Raw genomic sequence first — 25965 nt, 5'->3', positions numbered from 1 at the left:
TGTCAATACTATATTTATGAAAAATTCAAATTAAGCATCCAGTAAAGTCATGTTCACTCATGGTGCAGATGTACTGGCAATGATTTTACATTTTTCTTGAAGGAATGAAAAGTGTAAATATTAAGTAAATAATTCATAAAGGACAAGTCTCTTTCATACCAAAGTCACTCATACAAAATTTATCAATATTTAGTATTTTCTACAACATCTATTGAGAGCCTCATGTTTAATCAAGTCTTGTATTTCAGAATAATTTTTGACAAAATAATGTAACATGTTAAAATTGGAGGAAAGTATGGGTTATGAATACCACTTGAGAGTATTAATTAATATTTCCTCCCTATAAATTATCTAGTTCTTTGACTCTAGGCACTGTTTTCTTTAACATGTTATGTACTACTCCTAATTTTCACCAACAGTTGTAGGTGAGACACATTACATGTTTTAGATTATTAGCCAAGCTTGAAAAGATCAAGTTGCACTTCTATGAATAAGAAGAGAATGTTTATGGTATGTTATTCAATAATCTAATAAACATAGTATTTTTATTTAAAGGTTGAGTTCTATAATCCTTATAATTACTTGACTACACAAATAAGAACCCTTTCCAAAATAAATGTATGAATTTTTGCAAACCACAAATATTCTGAAATGGACTGATTTTGTAGGACTGCACAACATTTAAACAAAAGCTTAAAGGTTAAAAAAAAACCAAAGAAAGAGAAAATACAATGTATGTGCAAACCTGAACTGACTCTAATCTTTTCTTTTTAAACCTAGGCTACTCAAGATTCTTCAACTAATTATTCCATTTTATTGATGGCATTTTTCCCTAGGGAAGTTATTTAAAAAGTTTAACCCCTGAGCAAGTCATGGCTTCTCCTGCCTTTGAAAGTGTCAACTGCATTGATTATAACTGCAGGAAGCGTTACCTTCTACCCAGAGAATCTCACCCTGCTCAATCTTAAACTCTCTCTCTCTCCCCCCCAAAACAGCTTTGATTCAGCAATTCAGACCTCTTCAACTGATATTAAAGGCAGAAGCACCACAGAAAAGGGATCAGCAGTTAAAACAAAATACAAAAGGTGAAGAAAACCCAGATCTTGGATATAGCAGCACAAAACTTGAGAGAAAAGCAGATTTGAAAAAGACATCAGAGTGACTAAAAAAAGAACAACATGACAGAAATTAAACAAGATTTTTATGTTCTCGTTCTATGAATTTAAACTCATCCCAACCTCTACTGAAATTCTGATCATACCCAAAACCCAAGGCTTTTGACAGAGTTTCAAAAATCCACATCCCCCCAACTCTCTTTTTGCAGCCTCTCAGAGTCACTGCCAGGTATCCAACAAGTTGAAGCAGGGAGGAGCGGGTGTAGAAGCAGTATTCTAATTTTCATGTGAACTATTGGACAGGCCATTTTATCCTCACATTTAACAAATTTTAATATACCATGAACTATTTTAAATATTTGGTGTGTATTTTCATCCTCGTGCTCAACCACTGAAAAGAAAATGAATATTGTTTGAAAAATTCATCTCAAGTCACATGTATACAAGCCTCAGTAATATTTTGCTTAGGTCAATGACAAAGTAGCAGCCGACGAATGAAAGGTGCAAGATGATAGTGAGCTACTATAGCAAGCCATTCATTAAAACACAAGGACTCTAAACATATGCCCAATTAGCTGTATATTCATCATAATCATGAAAAGTAGAACAACATGAAAATGTAGATATAAACAGCTATCACAACAAGGCTCATACACAACTATACACATATCACATAGATCTAGTGCCCAAAATTCCATAAGGTAATTGGATTTTCAGAACTCCAAGAGGGTTTTTTCCAATTCAGTCATGACAGGGCCAGAAGGTAATGATACATCTGCCATGATGCAACAAGCAGACCTGTCTTCTGTCAAGAATTGAAATCATAAAGGAATAAGCTGTCGTTAACAACCTCTCTCCAAACACTAGAGCTGTCATCTCATTGTTTTTCTTTGCTGGCATGGGGGCTGGTGTGGGCTTATACACCCTGTCAGTTCAAGATTAATCTAAACTGCTAACCTTTTCTTGAATTTTTGGCTTAAGCAATCTTCTATAGAGATTATTATATAACAACATATACCACGTGAGTAGTTAATATTAATACTAAAGAAGCTTTTATTATAAGCCTCAATTTAAACCTATATTTGTGGCATTATGTACTACTTATGAAATATTACAAGATATCAAATTTATATTAAAATATTATCTTCCATTTTCCTTCTGAAGTGTAATATACGTCTGGCCAATAATATTCATGAATTTATTTAGTAATTTATCATAATTTGTATTTATATATCTTAAGAGGTAACTTCACAGTATTGTACGTCTAGTTATTTGTTTACAGATGAAGCTGTTGCAGATTAACACAGCTGAACTTTGCAAGGAATACTGTATTATTATCCACCTAAATAAAGGTAACATTGACACCAGATTCTGTCTCATTACTGAATGAGACTGTTATCTGCATTATTACTCATTCTAGCAAAACGTTACTTAATTTAATTTTGCATAAAAGTAATAAGATATTCTAAGAGTTTGTGAATAGTAGAGCACTGTTATTTATTACCTTCCTGCAAAAATTAATAAGGAAAAATACCAAAATTAATATCCAAATGTTACACTATTACACTTTTAATAGCAGGAATATAAATCAGCTTTTCCCAGCTAGTCCATCTTTATTGCCATTTAATATTAAACCAACTAAGCACAGGCAACAGAACTGCATTTTCAAAAATTTCAGGTTCCTAAACTATAGATAAGGAAATGCATGTGCACAAAATTTATATTTTTCCACTTTGCCCGAAGAAACACCTGTGCTGCACAAGCATATACATGGCTAGGGTCCATTATCCGCATGTCATGCACTTCTTTGTTTGCCAGCCCAAATTAAAACAAAGCTTCAACCCTGATGGAACAAATTTGTATTACAAACATACTAAAAATATGACCTTCACTTTTAAGACTCTAGTTTCTCAACAGGCAGAATTTGGAAAACAAAATCATTTTGAAATCATATTGACTAGAAATGCTAATATTTTACCCAGAAATATACTGCCCACAACTCTAATTGGATAGTTTGCATTAGTTTTTCCTCTCAACTCAATTATTAAAAATAAATAATATAAAAAAATCTTATGCCACTGAAGGTTACACCCTTTTCTTCACACCACTTCCAGTGAAAAGTATACACCTACCTTGTCTATATTGTGTTAGATATCCAAAATTAATTTCACTGAGGAAAGCCAAAATTTAGGTAAGCAATCCCTTTTCTGTTCCTCACACACTCATAAATAAGCAGAAACTATATTGAAGATTCCAAGGCAGAGTGCCAAATAGAAAGGAAAAAAATCATAACAGTCAGGGAAACCAAAAGTCAGAATTATTTTATATTTTATCAGTCAAGGCTGCAACATTTCCATGGACAATTATGTCAGATAATGATAAAAGCAGGTTAAATTTTCTGCTCTTTCTGGTGAAGCAAGAATCACAGAAATCATAGGACTGGAAGAGACCTTGAAAAGTCATCCATAGAGCCCTGCAAATGTGTTCATAACTACTATATCAGCGGGTGTGGACGCAGATAGCCGAGGTTTAGTTTTGAGGACATGGATGAAGATGGGAATTCAAACTTCGTATCTAGAATGGTGCAGATATCCACTTTATATCCACAGGTATCTGCATCAACATCTGCATAGGCAGTTATCCACAGTTCATTTAAAAAAACAAAAATGACTTACATCAAAGAACATCTTGTTGCTCTTAAGAGCAGTTTGAAGATTACTTTCCGGTAGAAGGCTGAACCACAATCTGGATACATAATCCTTTTGGAACTAAAACAGTAAGATGCACTCTGGTTTGTCCAGTAAAGCACAAGAATGCTTGTCGGAGCTGTCTTGTGACAAAACAGTATGGTCAGAATTTAAAAGACATCCTCCAACTGAGTTTTGGATTCAAAAAACTGGACAATAACCAGAACTTGCAGAAAAAGCAGTGCATTTTCCATTGCCATTTGCTATTCCATACTTGTGAGAGAAAGGATTTTCACCACTTACCACCCTGAAGTCCAAATACAGAAGCAGCATGAATGAATCCTGAACATGACCTAAGGTTGAAGCTGACAAACGTTACACCTGACTTCCTTGAACTTTGCTCACAAAAACAGGGATAGTCACATCAGAAAGGTAAGATTATGGATACTAAATACAAGTTGCCTGCTTTTACTTGCAGAATGAAAAAATTAAGAATTTTTGTACAAAGCGCTTTACAACAGTTAGTGGTACTAACAATATTAGGAATGATCAGTGCATGGTCCACCAAAACTATCAACTAGTTTCAAGTGTTTCTGCAAAAAAGCTGAGAACCACTGACCTACATCATCTGTGACAGAAAAAAACTCTGCTTGTGCTGTATCCCTTCCAGGGATGTCTCTTTCTCCTTAGGTTTCATGACACATATTCACAAATCAGGGCTTTATTAGAAACCATGAAATAATTCTTCTAAACTTCAAAAACAACCATTAGTCAAAAATCCTGAGATATATTATTCTCTTTCTTTAACATCCTTAAGGCTGAGGACATTGTAGAAAACAGGAAGCCTAAAGTTTTCAAAGATACTGAAAGTAATCAACAGCTTCTTTGTAAGTGTTGCAATGAACTGGTATCCTCTTATCTCCACAGCAAATGGGCAGTGGTATGGTAAGTACTTCATTCCCCCACCCATCCCCCTGATACTCATACTTTGGAAGGCTGAACTCTCTTCCCATAAGGAACAAACTTCCTATTCTATTAAATCTACTGCAATTTCTCTTTACCTCCCAGAGGCAGAGGAAAGTGCTTCTCTGACCAACATAGAAAGATCACTGTTCCATGAAGCAACAATCAGTTTCTATTTCCTCCCATACTTGTTCAGATATTACGGTAACATCACTTGAAAATATTACCATCTGCATGGCTGATAGATCCCCAAATGAAGCGTTCAGAGGGCATTAGCATTAATGTCACACTCCGAGTCGGTCCCATGCCCAAGCTGGGAAAAATAATGGTCCAACCAATGGACCAAAATTTGGTTATTAATCCTGGTCACATCACCTGAGGCATACTGTGCCTCACTAAGATGCCAATGTTCTGACTGCCTGACAGGCAAGGCTTAATCAATAACCTTGATGGGCAAACTATACTACCCAGGCGTGGATTAGGAAAGGGGCTTTAGGGGCTGTCTTAACCTGGGGCCCTGGGATTCAGTTACGAAAGCGCTTGTGTGGTGCATCTCTGCCTGGTGGGCAGGGGGGAGGAGAAGCAGTTCTGCGCACTGCTGTTCTTCCTCTTCCCCCAGTTGGAGCCACAAACATCACTGCTAGTGCTGTTCACCTGCAGGCTCCACCCTTAGTTCCCCCAGTGACTGGGAATTGCGGCCAATAGGAGTAGCAGGGCAATGTCCCTGAAAGCACAGGACTACATGAAGCCACCTGTCCACTGCCCCCACCAGCAGGGTCAAGTAAGTGTCTCAATCTCCTGTCCCCTCCCAGAACCCCCCCGCACCTTGCTCCTGTGCCCTACCTCCTGCCCAGACCCCAACCCCCAGCCAGTTCCTGCATCCCACCTGCCACCCATACTCCACTCCCCAGCAGCTCCCTCACACACTCTGAAACTGTCATTTTTGGCTCCCACCCTGACATTCAGGGCCTCCACAAAATCTATGAACCTGGATCCCCAGAACAGATAAACCTGCCCTGGTACTACCTTATATGGCACATATCCATATATGTGGCTTTAAATAAGTATCCTATGAATTATCACAACAGCCATAAAAACAGATCTGTTGGATCCCTGACATATCTAAAGGGAGTGTGTAAGAAATGTTTAGAGTACTGAAATATTGCTGTACTCATGACACTGTCTGGACTTTAAATAATTCCCATTCCCCATTGCACTTGTCCAGAGACCAGTGCAATAACAAAAGTGAAAGATACTTGCATAAATGTAGTTTCCAAGATTATGCACGTTAATTTGAACTGATCATTGTTTATTGAATTGTTTATTCTGTTCTGCAATTGTGACACATTGTCAATCAACTTTTCACTTACCGATTTACATTTACATTAATTTTAACTAAACCCCTCTTGCTTTGCTTAACCATTTTTTCTATCTTCAGTATATTCCACAAGGCCAATTCACTTTTGCTTTCCTAAAACAGATCTGGATATATTTTTCCTATGCTGTTTTTAGTGCCTCTATTATTATTCCCCTTTTCCACCTTCTACACATTCTTCTCCTTCCCCACAGTTAATTTTCTAATTTACCACTACATTTTGTTTTTCTCTTCTGTAACTCCCTCCAAAACTGCTCTTCTCAGTTTTAATTTATCTTCCTCTCTTATATACATGGACCTTGGAAGTTTTACCTGACACCTACTATCCAAAGGATTAAACCTATTACCCAGACTGATATAAAGATGGAAGAAGGGGCACTATCTAGAGGTAATACCCAAACAAGACAAAAATCACCACTGGTTGCTGGGTTTCCTACCAGGGTTCTTTCCCAAGGCTAAGGTTGGGGCTTTCGTCTTTTGCACCAGCCCCAGCCATAACAGGCTTGATAGTTTTAAGGCTTTTCCTTCTTCCCCTCTGGCCCCCCACCCCCAAATCTGCTAAAACAAAGAAGGCATATTCCCTATCAGTTCTTCTCTATCTCATGCCACAGCCTGCTGTTGTGTTCCCTGAGCTTTCTGGCAGTGAGGGCACCATTTCTATTTATTCAGCATTTTTGTTGTTTTTGCTTTATTACTCGCCTCCTACCCATCCTCTGTGTTTGGATCCTCCCCTCTTATACTATTCCTCAAAGCTTTCACAAATACAATGAAACCTATCTGGTCCTTGCATGTTACTCACAGACTGCTGAATAGCAAGATCAAAAACTGACAACTCCATTCAGTCTTCACTTGAACTAGAATTGGGACATACCTAAGAAGCAGAAGAGACTGAGCTTAAGGAAGACAGGCCAGCACCAATTTATGCTCAGTTAACATTTAATGTATTTTTGGAAGAACAAGGTCTAGAAATTTTTATTATTCGACAGTGAAAACTTAGTTTCCTACTTGTTTCCTACTCACCATGAGTGCCATTTTCAAACCTGGAATACTATAAACTTCAGTAGATTCATTTTGTATATTGTTGTGAAAGATACTAACAGAGAATACATATCTCCTAAAGCATGGTAAATTTCGCCGAGGAAGGAAACATTATCTGTGCACTTCATTAAAGAGAAGACCTCTCATTTGTTGGAAGAGTTAGTAGGCCAAAACAACAGCCTGAGTTGGAAACATAGTACCTGAAACAATCACTATTACAAGTTTTGCTCGACCCTTTTAAGTACTTCCAACTTGCAGACAAGATCTTGGCCCTCAAATTAGTGAAGAGCCAGTTCAGTAAAAATGGCATCCATGCAAAATGTCTCTAATTTATGTAGTTTTTAATAGGGTTAAACCGTCAACTCAATGCATCTTATTAACTGTTTATAAGAGAATTTTGTAAGTTTCATGGTGCCTAATATCAACATGGTTTCTTAGGACTGTGGTCACAGGAGAAATGTCATTTTATTATAGTAATCCACTTGAGTTGGATCACCATAACAAACTGAAGAAAACACCAAACAGTTGTTCTTTTTCATCACATATTTTGTTCCATAAAAGTAAAGAGAGGCCTCATGCCTAATAGGCTACACAGGGAAAGTTGACTCAACAATCCAGCCATTCAGCACACAGGATATTATCATATGAATATCTGTATATTATTTTTCCTGGGCACAATCTGAAGGATTCCAAATACCTTCAGAGGAACTGGAGTTGAAAGGAGTTGAATTTCTACAAAAATTCTGTCATAACTGAGTGTACCTCATTCCATTAAAAAATATTGAAGTATGTTACTATGTCAACACATAATGCAGTCTATTCTAATACTTAATATCAAGCAGATTTATATAAAGGTATTTTATCTCAATATGGATTTACCTGTGTTCTAAGCAGAAGACAAAGTGTACGTACTACATTCTTTTTATGTTAGTAGCTACTGCTTTCCCACATAAACGGCCTATAAATTTAACACCAAATTAATAAAGAAAAGTGACATACTAAAAGCATAAAGCAATAGATGTGTATTTTTGAATTCCTCTGTCCTTATATTGGTTATAAAAATGTCATTTTGCTCATTGCACTGTTTTGGGTTTTGAAAAGCAGATAAAGGGAAAATGATAAAGTTTCAATAGCATTCTTAGCTCTTAGCTCAAACCACATTAAAAAGTTATTGCCTTGATTAAAATAAAATAGAAGTTTTAGTCTATGCTGAAAGATGTACCGATGTCACATTGCCAGAATCCTCATTTTTCTTTTTCTTTCAGAAAACGCAACACTTCAGCAGTAAACTGTGCAACACCAAATAAAGTTAACTGTAACAGATATACAGTAGGGTTGCAACATTTGCAAGGGTTCAGCATTGAAAATCCTTGCAAATGTTGAATTTGGCAAATGTCAATTAGTGAGTATCGTTTTACCCCAGCTCAAGGAGAGGAACTCGGCAGGCTCCCAGGCAGCTCTGGACAGCCATGGGGGGAGGAAGAGCATGGCAGCGGGGCAGTAGAGAGCTGATCAGTGGCTGGGCCAAGACCCTGGATGGAGGCAGGGTCAGGTGCCCCACTCTATCTATATAGGCTAAGCCAGGGCTGGTGGTTGCCACTGTGGTGTTGGGTGTGTCAGCGCCACCAGAGCTGCCGCAGCTGCTGGAACAGAACCCCCTTCAGGCCCCCTTCACACCCGACTTCCAGCACAGGTACCATAGTCCTGTGCCCCAGCCTCACCCACACCCTGCACTGCTCTGCCCACAGCCCCATGGTGGGCCAGGGCCCCACCCTAGTGTGTGTACGTGGGCAGGAGGGGACCCTTTTTTTCTCACCCTCCAGCCACATCAGTGACCCCACATGGACCATGGACCCTGTAGTTAGTACAGGGTCCCTGCAGTGGTAACTGCAGCCAGCAGGGATGGGAGAAGAGCTGTTCTGAAGCTTGCTTCACCTGCCTGCTCGCCGAGCCCACCACAAGAAAATGAAACTGACTCCCACAGTCATGCTTCTTCTCCTGGCTGCAGACGCTGTAGAGAGCTGGGGAGGGGGCGGTCTGCCCCCCATGTCTCCAGCTTTCCTTCACTCTTCATCATTCTGCTGGCTTGCTCAGTGCCCCGGCTAAAGCCACCTTCATTCTTGTGGTTGTTGCTCTGCCGGGTGAGCCACTCACAAATAAGAGAATTTGCGAATGTTAAAATCATGAAGGCCATGACCCTGCTGTACTACAAATGTTCTCTGCAAACCTACCTAACTGCTATCGGTTTAATTACAGTCAACATCTTGGACACAAAATCACTTGACATTACCGAAAACATTAAAAAAAGGAAAGAAAAGAAAACCCATTCAATTAATAAAAAACTAGTTTGGTCCTCTGCAAAAGTTACAGATCTAATTAGAAAAACACTATTAACAAAATGGTGATGATGAATAAGATAGTTCTTAAGTTGGTAATGAACAATAATACCACATGAAGTTTAATGTAGAAATAACATTAGCAAAACTTTGTGACCGTTATATGTGATTTTCACGTTTATTGCAGAAAATTATAATTCAGTTAAAGTGAAAATTTTAATGTAGAAATTTTCCATACATTGCACAAATTACATACTGTTTTTCCATGTGTAACTACATGTATCCATACCATTTTGTGATGTAGGGAGGAGGGGGAATGTTAATTAACATGCTGTCAACAAAATGTAAGTATTTTATATTTTCATCTATGAATATGTGAACCAGTATGAATCACTAGTTAGAGCTATTGTAAGAATATGACTTGTTTGATTAGGGGGAGTGGGAAAACTTCCCACAGCTGAAAACATTTAGCAGAAGATTAAGGAGGCTTGCAATTGTTCATTTAAAATGATTACATTATCATGAGGCTTATAACAGTTTCTTTTCTTTTTTTTTTTTCTTTGTGGTTTCATCACTCTAGCAGCATATCAAAACACATGGCAGTGCCACCACAAATCTCTCTCTTTTAGTAAAAGAAATAGATAAAAGTTTTGAAAATAAGGAAATACAATTCTATCACAAATCAAATGAATTTATGGGAACACATTAAATAGAAACTTAACAAAAATGTCACATTACTGATGGGTGTTCTCTCTCTCTCTCTCACACACACACACACACACACACACACACACACACGCACACTTACCTCTATAGCTCTCTTAATATATGGAATCTGTGTGCCACTGTCCAGATCTTCATTTATAATAAGTCTTCTAGCCCACTGACCTGCCCTGACAACACCACTACCATGAATTAAAACCATCAGTTTATCTGGATTCGTCAGTGCATCCTCACTCATGAATATAAAACTCTTTGGTTCACTCTCAGTAGCATCTACCTGAAATTAAAAAAAAAAAACAAAAAAACAAACAGACACATATTCTGGTGCCTCAACAGGTATATTAAGAAAATCTAATATCTGCATTTATAGTATTAATATCTAGCATTAGAATTTATGCACAGACATTATTATTTATTTGTATTATCTTGGCCCCAAAATGCCACACTGGGTTTAATGCCATATAAACAAGGAATACAGGCAAAGCCTGCCTTAAAGGGCTTATTACTAATTTGAAAAGAAAAACAAGGCATGACACTACAACTAAGAATACTTATCAAAAGTAGATTTTAAATTATTATATCAGATAGAAATATGAAGCATGACAAAGCTTTAGCATGCAAATTTAGAAAAAAGAGCAAAGGCACTGACTTTAGATGTTCACAATTTTAATAACAGAAAATAAAGTCCACAAAGAGAGTATTTGGAAGAATGAAATAATTTGCCACATCTTATTTGCTAGAAGCATCAATAAAAGGTCATATAGAAAATGCATATAATGTGAATAGTCCTAGCTTTTCATTTTAGTCCCCACAATATAAACACCTAATAATCCAAATATGAAACAGTTCAATAAATTCAATCCATCATAATACTTTAAAGGGCAGGAGTCTACATATAAAACGCACAAAAATATAGGGGTCCAATTTGAGATAAAGAGTGGCTTTGAGCCTTGGCCTCTGCTGCCAGTAGTGAGAAGCAGATTGTGAGCCACAATTTAATATCTGCTGTCTGTTTCTCTAGAGCTTGGGGAAGAACATTATACCCGTTTTGTATCTGGGTTGCAGGGTACCCAACCTGAAGCATTAACACAGCTATGCTAAACTAAACGTTGACGGGGCAGAGACATAGGTCCTTCCCATCTCTTGCTCCCTTCTGACTACAAGATCAAACAGCAAGGTAGGAGGACGGAAGGGGGAATGCAGTGGGTTACTGTACTCTAACTCCTGCTCAGTTACCCACAGCATGTCCAACTGATGAAGGTGTGTAAGGGCACTGAATCTTGTGTCAACTTGCTTCCCTGTGTGACTGTGCAAATCAGACCCATAGGTATGGGGGCGGGGGGGCAGCATATAGCAAATCAATGACTATTGAAGAAACCGGATGCTTTGCTTCTCTAGGACAAACATACAAAAGCTTCTGAACAATTAAGATGCAGCTAAATGTTTTTTATCATGTCAGTTTACCTTTTGTGTATCAATGTTTTTTCCTTGTTTCATCCTTTCAAAATTCATAAGACACAATACTCAAATTTTTCTTAGTACAAGTAGTCCTTACCCAAGCAGTTCTCCTGAGGCTGATAAATAAACAGTCTCAGACAGGTAGCCATGTTAGTCTGTAGCTTCACAAACAAGCAGTCCTATAGCGTCTTAGAGGCTGTGGCCACACTACCCCTTCCTTTCGGAAGGGGCATGTTAATGAGGCACTTCTGAAGATGCTAATGAGGTCCTGATATGAATATGTAGTGCCTCATTTGCATAATGGCAGCTGCACGCAATTCAAAAGTGCCATTTTCGGAATGCCACTGCCTGTGTAGATGAGGCCTTTTGAAAGGATCCCTGGACTCTGGAAGCCCTTTCTTCCTATTTGGTTTTAGGAAGAAGGGGCTTTCAAAGTCAGGGGGTCCTTTCAAAAGCCCCCTGTCTACACAGGTGGCGTGCATTCCAAAAGAGGCACTTTTGAATCGTGCATGACTGCCATTATGCTAATGAGGCACCGCACATTCATGTCCATGCCTCATTAGCATCTTCCGAAGTGCTTCATTAAATGCCCCTTCCGAAAAGGACGGGTAGCGTGGCCACACCCAAAAATTAACACATTTATTAGATCATGTGCTTACATTACCAAGACAGACTTCTTCAGATAACCTCTTGCCCACAAAAGGTGCAGGACCTAACAGATTTCTTAGTCTTGATTTGTGAAGCTATAGACTAACACGGATACTCCTCTGAATCTATTTATCATACAAGCCATTTATCTGTTTTCAGTGAAGCTCATATGATTGCCAGCTAAGTTACAATCATTCTCATAAATAAAACTCAGAGTCATACCTAATCACAAAGTTTACTTTGATACTAAAACCTTAATCCTGTTGTGTTTCATACATTCTGTCTCCAGACAGAATAGTTTTGGGAAAACAAACAGATCCTCTCTTCCCCAGTTTTAAAATACTGAATATACCTTCCTTTTCCATCTTGTCTAGTTACACAGTAGGAGACAGTCCTTACCCAAAAGTGCTTGAGGTAAGTATGTACAGTACATAGCACTATGAGGTTCTAATCTTAGCTGGAGCATCACAACAAACCAACCAATCAACCATATAAAGAAAGACTGCAGCCATGCTTTTTGGAAGCAGAACAAGCAAAAACCATGAGCTTTTAAATCAGTCTCTCTTAAACAACGTTCCATGCAACGCTGGTGGTTCCACAGACAACTCACGGGTGTGCCATGAGCATTTGGAAAAATAATTGAAAGTACGCATTTTCTGTTATTAAATCCAGATACATCTTCAATGGTATGACACCTGATTAAATTACCTTTTTTTTGTCCTGGGTATACATTTTTTAAAGAAAATTTTCATTGGTGTTCCACAGTCTCAAAGGCTGTGCCTACACAACCCATCCCTTTCAGAAGGGGTATGTAAATGCTGTGGATAAAATATGCTAATGAGGTGTTAATATGAATATTCTGCACGATTTGCATAATGGCAGCCACCTGGAGCACCATAAGTGCTGCTTTTGAATTGAAAGAAAAAAATTAGGAAGAAGGGTGCTTTTGACATCAGGAACCCCCACCTGCACAGCTAGTTTTCAATTCAGAAGAAGGACTTTCAACATTCTGGGAAGGGTGCTTTCATATCAGCACTCCATTAGCATTTCATATACATAGCATTTACATACGCCTTCCAAAAGGAAGGGGTAGTGTAGGCACAACTAAAAAGCTTAAAAAACACTGTTTTAAATTATATCTAGTAAGATGAACTTGAGTTTTGCAGATAGTGAAAATCAAGACCTTAATAAAGACACTGGATTTATAGCTCATGCAACATCTGTCTGTGACTGGTAAGATGCTGACAGGCCTCTTCACTTTGAATGGTCTCTTATAATCTGTACTGTTTATGCTAAACAATTTGCTCCAAGTTCTATGTATCTGTGATACCAAGTGCCTTTCCCAGATCTGAAAAAAGCTCTACGTGGTTCAAAAGCTTGTCTCTTTTAGCAACAGAAATTGGTCCAATAAAGAATATTATCCCACCCACTTGCCCCTTTAATATTCTGGGACCAACACAACTACAGCAAAAAAATAATAAACTTGCAACATGTTCATTGTAAATGATGATGATTGAGCATTTTCACAGGACAAAGTTTTTTGTGTACACTTTTAGTGGATGAGCAATCTTACAAAAACCTATATATACTAGGAGAAAAATGGCTAACCTTCTTCTATAACTCTTTTTTAAGAGATGTTGCACATGTCCATTTCACTTCACATTTGCATGCCCAAAACATCAGTGTTGGGCATTCCCCCCTTAGTGGAACCCATCAGGGTAGTGTATGCACCTCCTGGCTGTCTCATAGCTCCTGTGTGATGGTAAAGGGTTCAGCCCACTATTCCTTCTGATTGGACAGACTCAAAGACAGAGGTAAGGAGGGTGAGCTGTGGAATGGACATGTGCAACTCATCTCAAAGACCAATAGTTTAGTAATCATTCTTTCTTCAAGTGACTGCACATATCTGTTCCACTTTAGGTAACTCTCAAGCAGTTCAGTCCAGATTTAGGTTTTGGAGTCTAACAGAACAACCAATTTGTAGTCACTTTGTCCGAATGTGGCAACATCCCTGGAAGGCTATAATGTAGCATAAAGATTTGGAAAACTATATACCTGTAACCAAACTTGCAGCATTGAACATGCTCATTATGTGTTCTTGAGGCAAAAAATCTGCAGAAGTTGCTTGAGAACTTTAAGTGTGCTACTACTCTACTTGGAGGGGATACAGTGGCAATGTCATAGCACAAATGTACACAGGACAAAATCCACAATGAGATACTCTAACTGGAAGGCATTTCATCCTCTTTGCAACTTATATGACCATCTGGAATGATGATCTAATATAGCTAGTTCTGTCCAACTAAAAAGCCTTCTTAAATCTGATAGTCTCTCTCCTCCACCTTGTAAGAATAGGTCAGAGGAAAGAAAGTGCATAAATGTATGGCTTAACGGACATGGAATTCCAATACAACTTTAATCAGGCATTTTGGATGAGGAAGTAAGTATACCTTGTTTTTATTTAAAAACAAATAAAAAACAAATGAACAACGCATGGTCAGTTACCAATGCTCAAATTCCATAATAAAATTGCTGCTTTCATAGATAAAGTCCAGTATGGAGTAAGTAGCTACATGCTTAAGTGGTGAAACCTTCAACCTTCCTAGCATCAGAATTACAGAACAACAGAATCCATGCAGGGGAACATAAACTTTAGGCATCTGAGTGACAGAGAAATAAAGATACAGAGCAGCCTGCAGTTAAAAGGTGGAAAGCAGAAATAGCTTCTATGAGAACTCTGACAAAACTAATCAATAGTCCTTGCTTTTTAGGTGACAAATCTCTTTTCTGCTTTGACTGTGAGGAGAAATGTTTCCATTTCAACAGATAAACATATCTAGGAGAGGGACTTGTGCTATTCAGGAAGAAAAACAGATTTTCTGAACTTTCCACCTTCTAAAGCATTAACCAAGGAACACCCAAGCCCTCAGATTGAAGGCTGTGAGGTTAGGATGCAGCACACAACTATGATCCGAGGAGATCAAGTCATGTTCTGAGGGAAGTGTTAAAGGAGTCCTGACAGATCGAAGACTCAAGAGCCATGCCAGTGCAATGATGATCATGCAAACGTGAGCTTACTTTAGCTTAAGCAACAGATAGGAAGGAGTGGAGTGGGAGGGAAGGCATACATCTTGTCTTTCCAAGAGAACAGAAAAATGTCCAGCAGAGGTTCTGCCCTGGAAAACAAAGAATTGGCATTTCTGTTGAGATCGAGAGGCAAAGAGGTCTATGTGATGTACCCCTCCCCACAGGTTTGAAATACTGAGTATCAAAAAAATCCATTCCAAGACCATCATGAACTCAGCTGAATTATCTGCTCAGATGATCCTCCAAGCTGTTCCAAGTCTCAGGAATGCAGGAGGTTTTGAGATGTATTAACATTGTGATACAAAACTCCTGAACATATATGGTGTATTGACACAGATGATTGGATCTGGCCACTCCGTACCAATTGACACAGAACATCACTCCAGTGTTGTCCAAGAGAACATGAAGATTCTGTCCCTTGATATAAGGAAGAAATATTCAAAAGGCCAGATGAATAGCCCACAATTGCTGTATGAATACTGAAGTCTTCTGTGCCATGTAGACCTTGAGTTTGTAAGTTTCTGGATGATCTCCACAGTTTGCAGAAGAAGCATGAGACATTGCTTCACTAAGAGTCAGAGCAAGTCAAAGGCAAAGGGAAATCCCACCCACAATGGCTGGGTCCATCCACCAGTCCAAGGACCTATCAGTCCAGCAGCATGGCCAATGTTTGATAAGGCAGGGATTACACTGACCTTAACCAATTTCCAGAGTCATATTCTGGCGTGCTAAACCACATACATGCAGGAAACTCTCTGCCCAACAGCCCGTGGCAATATTTTACTCTTGTAATTCAAAGATTTATAAAGTTCTATTTGGAGAGAATATTTCCTCATTTATCAGACCCAAAACACTGCAGAGAGATCAGATTCTGGAGAGGCTGACTTTTACTAGGAGCATGAATCAACTTTGCACCTGCCATCCACCCACGTAAGCAAATATAGACAGCCCTGCTTTCCTTGGGAATGTAGGCATCCCAACAATGTGTTCTGTAAATATTTATAGTGCAGTAGACAATGGAAAGGGTAAGGATATAAACTGAAATTGGGGTCTCTGACTGGAAATTTCAGGAATTTCCTATTGCTTTGATAGTGAGATACATAGAAATAAGCATCCCTCAAGTTGAGGGCCACATATCCATTTATGGAATTCAGCCAAGGAGTGGTGGAGGCCAGGGTAACCACATGAAAATCTTATTTTCTTTGCATATTCGTTCAGATTTTGAAGGTCTAAAATGGGTCTGAGACTTCCTTTTCCTTTGGAATCAGGAAGTAACAGGAATAGAAACCTGTCTTCCTTCTCTAGCTCCCAAATGGTTGAGATACTGGACCTCCTAAAGGAAGACAGTATTATAAAGAAGGATTCCTGAAGAAGGACGGGGCAACAGGGGTGGGGAGTGAGGCAGGGTGGAATGGAAATAAACTGCAGAGCTTATGATTCACTGGCTTATGAAAATATGGGACCAAGAAGACAGAAGTGGGAAAACTTGTTGGAAAAATAGGCAAAGGCGAAACTGGCACAACTGGATCTCACATCCTGTGTTTGACGAGGAAAGCAAACAGACTGCTTAGGCTGTCTGCCTGAAGAAACCAGATGAAGAAAAGTGAGGAGGAGCTGGTTTTCTCTTACGGTTTTTCCCATCATTTACTAGACTGGTCATTCTGCTTCAGTGGAAGAAGGCAGATATCTCTGCACAGACAGAGTAAATTGCTTCCTTTTTAGAGAAAGCAGTTTACATTCCCAACTATTTCAAAGTGGGCCTTCAGTCTTTGAGACTGTCAAATATCTCATCTGTCTTCGGGGAGAACAGTATAAGACTCTCAAAAAAGAAGATTCTGGATCATTTGAAACTCTTCCAGTACACCTGATTATTGAAGCCATCAATGCAGCCAATTAGCCCTTTTTTTACCATCAAACAGAAGCACAAGGGAGCAGAGGGACTCCAATTGTTGTGCTGAAGATGTAATCCAAAATGATATGAAAAAATATAAGAGTCTACATTTAAATATTTTATAAAAAGATAAAGAGACAATACATGCGAGAACTGAAAGTGCAGTCATCCTGAACTTCTGACATATGGCCTTTCTGCACATCATTAAAATGTTACTGGGGAAAAAAAAGTAACACTTAATACAGTCCTAAAGCGTCTTACAGAAATTCAAAAATTCTTCCACAAACATCATCAGCCCTCGCAAAGGCACCAGTGCTCATGCAACATTCCCCATTCCTTCAGGCATACGGCCCATGAGAAAGAACCCACAGGGAGGAACCCCATACCAGAGACCAAAGCCAACACTGCAGCTACAAAAAGCCATTCAAGTAGGGACTGAAGGACAGTGATCTTGTCAATCTCTGCCTTCTGTGGCTTTTACTCTGCTAATCAATATTGCTCTAAATCCCGCTATGCCCCTCTCATGATGGCAGGCACTAAAAAGACAGGACACTCCTGATCAGAGCTGGAAATGATAACCCAGGACAGGGGACACTGGCGAATGGCCATCAACGATCTATGATCCAAGATGGAGGAACGAAAAGACTTACTGCTGCTACTACTCCCATCTTTTGCCTTCCCTTCCAGCTCATAAATACCTACAATTCCTTTAAAAAAAATTAAACAAACAAACAAGGCAGAACCAAAACGACATTTTCAGACACAACTGTTCACTCATTTTGTGCATTATATCCTTTTCCCCTACGCTTTGTCAGCCTTCTGTGGTTAGCTATTGTATGTTCTCCAGGGCAGGGACTACCTCTCATTCTGGGTTTGTACACTGCCTAGTACAAAGGGCCCCATTCCTGGCTGGCTCACATGTATTAACCATAATACAAAATAAAATAAATGATAATATATACATCTTCAGTAAGCTTGATTATCCAGTATCTCCTGGGAATGGGGATTGACAATGGATAATCAAACTTTCCACTTACTTGAGTGCCAGCTGGGATGCTGACCCCCTCTGCAGTCTATACTGATTGGGACACTGGCCCCTGCAGGGCAGCTGGCCCTGGACAGGATGCCAGCCTCACTGCTGCCAGCAGGGCAGCTCCCCTGTGGCCACCAGCCAAGCAGCCCATAGGCCGCCATGCCGAGTAACAGAACTTGCCTCTTATCCAAGTGCTAGATAATACAGCTTTTACTGTAACTAAAACTTCCTCTAATGACTTAATTTTCAAAAAGTCAGGCACAGAAAAATGAATGTGTGTAATTGTATTACTTATTTGCATATGCAAGTATCGTCATGATATATTTGCTAAACTGTGTTCTTGAAAAATCAAGTAGAGAATGCATTCCATACAACATACAATATATACAGTAGAGACATAGGTGTCTAAGTTAAGACTGGAACTTTAACCTTTCTTTGTGTCCTGACTTTTGATCACATTGACACAGCAGTCTTGCAATTGCACTAATACGGTTTTTCATTATATACTTGTATGTTTCATATTTTAAAATGATGTTAAAAGAATGTTGTTTAGCTTGGAAACTCAAGTTAAGAAGCATCAGATTTATGGTTGCCAGTTTGCCTACTGTATGCCTACCCTGTTCACAAAACAAGAAAGGAATCCTGTAGAAAAGCTGTATGATCTCATGTAACCATAGACTTTATCATAATGCAAACACTTCAGAGGACTGAACTGAGATAGCACAGGAAATTGTAAATTTGGAGTTTATTTTGGAATGCTTGACTTTGCAACCATTTTATACAAGTCATTTATATGCAATTTCCTGGGTTTTTTTTAGTTTTTATTATTAAAAAAAAGAACAAGGCATAACCAAATTCTAGTATGTGACATACTGCTATCCCACCATCATGAACTATTATCAGGACTTGAACTGTGAACATTCCACTTCCAATGGACTGCGCCTGTTAAAGGCCTAAAACTAACATATGGTATTTAGAAATGTTACAATGGTCAAGGCTGACAAATAAATTTGGAGAGTAAGATGACATTTATGCTGGCTTTGGCCTAGTTTGCGTGATATAAGTGTAATGCTGCCTTAATGACCTTGCTTGCTCATAACTATTGCATAGGACAAAGGGATCATCTGGACCACTATGCTTAAACTGAAGGGCAAGAGACACACACAACGTGCTGCCAATACAAAATTAAGGAAAAGGCAAGTAAAGAACAACTGGGAAGTCCCTTAAAGCTCCTACGCAGAACAAAGGGTGAAAGTGACCTGGTCACTTATGCATAGTTAGTACATAATCAGTGGTTATAAACCAATGAGAAAACAGAAATAACGTGACAATGGCACAGACAGCAGAAGTCATACCAACTGAAAGTTATGCAAGCATATTGTATGAAATGCACAAGATACATATTAGTTAAAGATGACTGGAAGGGCACTAATAAATATGTAATTTGGATGTATCAAATTATGTAAATTGTAAACTGCAGTTGGAGTACTGTAAGGAGAAATCCACCGTGACCTGACTATGTTCCGGGAGAAGATAACTGGGCACTTCCTTTTTTCTCTACATCTTTTCATTTCTTACTTTTATAATAATTATAGTTGAAAGGCATGCCTATGGCACAAATAAAATTTTAAATTAACAAAATCAAATGTCCAGCATTCTCACTCAACAACAGCATCAAAGAGAAAGCTCATATTGTAAAGAGGCATCCAGGATGGTCATGGTGAGGCCTGGACAGCCTGCCTCTCCCTCCTTATGCCCATCATATTGGAGGAGCTCCTCCTCCATGTGTTGCCCCTCAGAGGAGGGAATACCTACTGATGCCATATGCTAAGTCAGGGGGAGGGTTGAGGGGAGTCTAGACTGTCTCCCTTGCCTAGTGCTATGGCTAGATTACAGAGAAATGTAGGAAAAAAGATACAAATTGCGCACCGCAATTCATGCATCTTTTTCCGCTCTTCTGTCAGGAGGGACTTTTCAAAAATTTGGCCCGTTTACAAAGCACCAAATTTTGGAAAAACCTCCTCTACCAGGCAATCTCTTCTACCTTGTGGAATAAGTTTTATGTGGATGGTGACAGAACATGTCCGCTTTTCCGGAAGTGTTCTCAGACACAGCAGACTTCTGTGAAACCTCCAGTAACCCAGAAAAGGGCTGTAATCTAGCCATAGCCTGGGACTAGGGGACACTACTAGAATCAGATTTCATGGAGTAGGTGGGGTATTCACAGACCACTAGTGCTGGGCCAGGAGTTGGCTGTGGGAAGCCTAGTGCACCTCTCTCTCTACGCCTGGAAGAAGATGCATGCAGGCAAACAAACCATTGCTTCCAAGTGTTGCATATGCGATTTGCACAAACTGAGGAGCCCAGTTCAGCTTCTGCTTGTCCCCCACCACCCCCAATAATCACTTGGGCTAGAGCTACACTACAGTGGTCCTTCAAAAAGAGTTCTTTTGGAAGATCTCATCCCATAAAACCTCTTTCGAAAGATTGCGAACCCACACAAAAAAGCAGATAAAAAAAATTTGATCTGCTCTTTCAAAAGAGAACGGCCACACCCCCCAGCCGCTCTTTTGAAAGAATGGGCTTCCAGGTCACTGGGCAGCCTTGTCTGCTGCGCTTTCGGTTGACTGTTCTGTAAAGAGTGTGGCTGGGCAATCCAGCTGCTTTCTATTGACAGAGCAGATTGACAAAGCTTTCATGTGTGGCCATGATCTGTTAACAGAAGTTTTGCTGCAAGATATCTTCCAATAGTAACTTCTATCAACAGATCGCTATCCCCTCATCACCATGGGCTTAAGGCTGGAAGGGATCATCATGATCACTTAGTTTCACCTCTTGGATAATGCATGCCACAGAACCTCACCCTGTGAGGCCCATCATCTCTAAATGAGTTACCTATATCCTCACAGTATGATCTGAAGACTTCAAGTTACAAAGAATCCACCATTTCCTCGCCTTTAGTTCTCCGAGCCCAAGAGCACAGGTCTTAGGGCAACAATGAACACTTCTCAAAATGACACATTTTGTACACCAAAAGTATCACAGTTTTAAAGTTCTGATGCCTCAGATTCTCCCAAGACTAAAAACGTACTGCAAGTTCCAATTAAATATATTCACATTGAAACAGATTAAATATGTAACAAAAATAAACATATAAATATCAGTTAGTCTATGAGGTGCCACAGGACTTTTTGTTGTTATTGCAGATACAAACACCACTACCCCTCTGATACAAAAATAGACTTTTCCTACATATGAGTATGAATGAATATGCTGCATGTTATACAGTGATTCAAGTCAACGTCTTGGCTACACTGTAGCTGTAACTTGAAATAAGTTACACAATGTATGCAATGCAAATTGTGTACATTTTTCCGAGTTAACTAATTTCAAACTCAGTGCTGTCCAAATGGCACCAAAGTTGAAAATAAGCGTCTATTTTGGAGTTTCCACTACTCTTCTCACAAGGGGTAGCAGAAATGAAATAGCCCTGCTATTGCAAGCATGGTGTTTGGCCATGGAGTTGCTATTTCAGGATACAAATGTATCCTGAAACAGCAACCATATTGTAGCCATAAACCCTTGACTGGGCCCCAAGCAGAGTTTCTCTCATCTGTATCTGACAAAGATTCCAATCCTCACAGGGAAGGAATTCTCTCTTTATTTATGCATTTTGTAATGCAAAGGAAATATCATCATCTCTAAAGGGAAAAAAAAAAAAAGAAAATAACTTACTGGGAGAGTTACTTTTTTCAAGTGGCATTCCTTTTCCAGTAGTTCGTAGACATATTTAGTAATGATCTAAAAAAAGATAACAGAAGTTAAAGCACATATGGAACTTGTTCAGCTATTCATGAAAGTCTTAACAAAAGTGGGATAGTCAAACTGCTTTTCTTTTTAGAAACATATCTGTTCTGTGTTCTTCCCAAGAACTAAACTACAGAACATACATCTTCATGTAAAAACGGTCTTTCCTTTTTCTTAGAATGGGCAACTTTTCAGTACAAAGAAATCCTAACTACCTGTGACTCTACCACCAGCTGCAGTGTGAATGATTATGTAGCTTAAAACTAAGGATTATGACCAATACATACATATTTTGGGTACAAGAAAGGTTCTCCTTTGTAAAAAAATTCTGTTAAAACATTTTTCCATGAGCAAGGTTCCTGAAACTTTTTCCCCAGAAGGTTCACTGCATGCGCTACACGAAGAGCAGATCCTTTAGTCATCCTGAGCACAAGGTGCAATGCTACTTTGATTCACTGAGCGTTTGAGTGGGTAGAAGAGGTATTCTAAAACAGGAGAGAACTGAACTATACCCCAGCAAGGGGGAAGGTAGGTCTACATTCTGTAAGTAATATATAAAGCTGAATTTTTAGGCCTGAAGCAAAGGGAATTATTTCAAAAGATCCACAAAAAAAATCCACCTAGTCATGCTAAAGATTGAGAGTCTCTTCCTTACTGCCCCAAATTTAACAAAAGATGTTCTAACTTCAAAAGCTCACCTACGAAAAGCTTTCCCACCTGCATATAATACAAAACTGAAGAATTTTCTCACTATTATCAGTTTTCGAGTTAAATTTAAGGAAAAAACTACAATGCTTTTGCCACATGGGACTGTAAAAACATTTCTTAAATAAATGCCTGGATTTCACTGGCCACAGAAGCAGAGAAAACAATGGTAAATTAACAGAGAGGAAGCCGTGCTAGTCTATACACTATCAAAACAAAAAGCAGTCAAGTAGCACTTTTAAAGACTAGCAAAATAGTTTATTAGGTGAGCTTTCGTAGGACAGACCCACTTCTTCAGACCATAGCCAGACCAGAACAGACTCAATATTTAAGACACAGAGAACCAAAAACAGTAAGCAAGGAGGACAAATCAGAAAAAGATAATCAAGGTGAGCAAATCAGAGAGTGGAAGGGTGGGGGTGGGGGGGAAGGTCAACAATGCCCAATGGAGACATAATCTCAACTATGCCGAACGCCATGCTGTCCAGAGTCTCAAAAATAACCCAGACATCATAATCAAACCAGCTGACAAAGCGGGTGCTGTTGTCATCCTGAATAAGTCAGACTATGAACAGGAGGCAGCCAGACAACTCTCCAACACCACATTTTACAGACCTCTCTCCGCTGATCCCACTTTGGAATTCCAAAGGAAATTACAACAACTACTGAAGGAACTCCCTGCTGCTACTCGGAACCTCATTCACTCAGACACACCATCTGAGCCGCAGCCTGGATTATTCTATTTACTTCCCAAAATCCACAAACCTCGAAACCCTGGACGCCCTATCATTTCAGGTACTGGCACCCTTACCACCGGACTATCCAGTTACGTGGACTCCCTCCTCAAACCCTATGCCACCAATGCTCCCAACTATATCCGAGATACCACTGACTTCCTGAGGAAATTGCAAAACATCGGAAAAGTTCCTAATAACGCCATCCTTGCCACAATGGATGTAGAGGCTCTGTACACTAATATTCCACATAAAGATGGATTACAAGCAAATCAGGAATACGATCCCTGATGCCACCACAGCCAATCTGGTGTCTGACCTCTGTCACTTTGTTTTCACCCACAATCATTTATATCTCCAGATTAGTGGAACTGCTATGGGCACCCGCATGGCCCCACAATATATTTATGGCTGACCTGGAACAATGATTCCTCGGCTCTCATCCCCTATTACCACTCCTCTACTTAAGATACATTCATGACATCTTTATGATTTGGACCCATGGTACAGAGGCTCTAGAAGAATTCCACACAGACTAACAATCTACACCCCACCATCAACTTATGCCTTGATTACAACATGCAAGAGGGACATTTCCTGGACACTACAGTACTAATCAAGGATGGCCTGATCAGTACCACACTGTACCGAAAACCTACTGATCACTATACTCATCTACACCCTTCTAGTTTCCATCCTGCACACGTGACTAGATCCATTGTTTACAGTCAAGCTCTTAGGTACAATCGCATTTGCTCTGATCCAACTGACAGACACCAAAAACAACAAGAACTTTACCAAATATTCATAAACCTGAGTTACCCACCAGGAGAAGTAAAAAAAACAAATCCACAGGGCCAGATGCGTACCCAGAGACCAGCTACTCCAAGATCGGCCCAAAAAAGCCAAGAACAGAACACCATTGGTCACCACCTACAGCAGCCCCCAACTCAGACCACTGCAACGAATTATTAAAGACCTACAACCTATTCTTCATCAGGGTGCTACACTCCAGAAGGCCCTGGGTGACATGCCTGTTCTCTCCTACAGACAACCTCCCAGCCTCATGAAGATCCTCGCTAACAGCCACAGTCTCCACCCCAGGAACACCAGTCCTGGAACCTTTCCCTGCAACAAAGCCCGCTGCCAGCTTTGTCCACATATCTTCTCTGGAAATACCATCACTGGACCTAACCAGGTTACTCACAGAATCACGGGCACTTTCTCATGCTCCTCTATTAACATCATATATGCCATCATGTGCCAACAATGCCCAGATGCTTTGTATATTGGACAGACTTCTAACTCCCTTAGACAAAGGGTCAATGGGGACAAAACAGACATCAAAACACTCCAGATCCACAAACCAGTTAGTCAACATTTTAATGGAATGGGGCATTCTGTCAATGACCTCAAGGTATGTGTGTTACTGAAGAGGAATTATCGCACCGTTCTGGAAAGAGAAGCAGCCGAGCTGGCTTTTATATTCAACTTTGGCAAATAAACACATGGTTTAAATCGTGATGGTAACTTTCTGAGTCATTATAGGGGCTCGTCTGCATACTTGGCTCAATCTAATTCTTGACCTTCCCCCCCACCCCTCCACTCTCTGATTTGCTCACCTTGATTATCTTTTTCTGATTTGTCCTCCTTGCTTACTGTTTTTGGTTCTCTGTGTCTTAAATATTGAGTCTGTTCTGGTCTGGCTATGGTCTGAAGAAGTGGGTCTGTCCCAGGAAAGCTCACCTAATAAACTATTTTGCTAGTCTTTAAAATGCTACTTGACTGCTTTTTGTTTTAATGGTAAATTAAAAGTGTGTGTGCGGGGGGTGCTCATTAAGAGGCTAACATGGGGCTTGCATCCGCTTATAAGACTCGGAGAATGACACAAATTCCAGAGTTACAGTAAAAGATAAGCTCTAAAGTTCCAAAACATTAACCAAAGAATATCTGCGCATAAACCCACCTGGTGTTCCTTAATCCAATCCCTAAGGCCATAATTACAGCCACCCAACTCCAAAGCATATTAAAACACAAACAGAAACATAGCTTTAACAAAGTTCCCAAGTGATGACATCTTAACAACACACAATGAACTGAGCAGGTAGGAGCCAAGGCATAATAAATTTCAATTTTAATTTTCCAAATACACAATTACCAAATAAAGTTTCAGTGAAGTCTGAAAGTTTTCATTCATACATACATGAGCACAGATATAGCGCACAAACATTTATAACTAATCTCAATGAATTACATGTATTTATGGAAGCTAAATTAAAAATAAAACAAAAATGCCATTAAAAAGTCTTTACTAGGATTACGTGTTTTTTTTCCTATCCTGTTCAAATATATTTATTGATCGAAC

General features: G+C 39.4%; 1 protein-coding gene across 4 annotated transcripts in view; it reads right to left on the bottom strand.

The window, feature by feature from the left end:
- Positions 1-25965, bottom strand: part of ARB2A (ARB2 cotranscriptional regulator A) — a 385998-nt gene that overhangs the window by 270556 nt on the left and 89477 nt on the right. For 3 of the 4 annotated variants that reach the window (XM_074995326.1, XM_074995329.1, XM_074995327.1), the window contains exons 5-6: positions 22090-22155; positions 10323-10514 (exon numbers count right to left, since the gene is read on the bottom strand). In XM_074995326.1, the coding sequence (XP_074851427.1) occupies positions 10323-10514; positions 22090-22155 (258 nt within the window). The remainder of the gene's footprint in view (positions 1-10322; positions 10515-22089; positions 22156-25965) is intronic. The other variant, XM_074995328.1, reaches the window with a different exon arrangement.

This window comes from Carettochelys insculpta, chromosome 5, assembly GCF_033958435.1.
Source record: "Carettochelys insculpta isolate YL-2023 chromosome 5, ASM3395843v1, whole genome shotgun sequence".
Taxonomy (NCBI): Eukaryota; Metazoa; Chordata; order Testudines; family Carettochelyidae; genus Carettochelys; species Carettochelys insculpta.
Note: the sequence above shows the minus strand (reverse complement) of the source record. Positions and strands in the feature narration are given on the sequence as shown.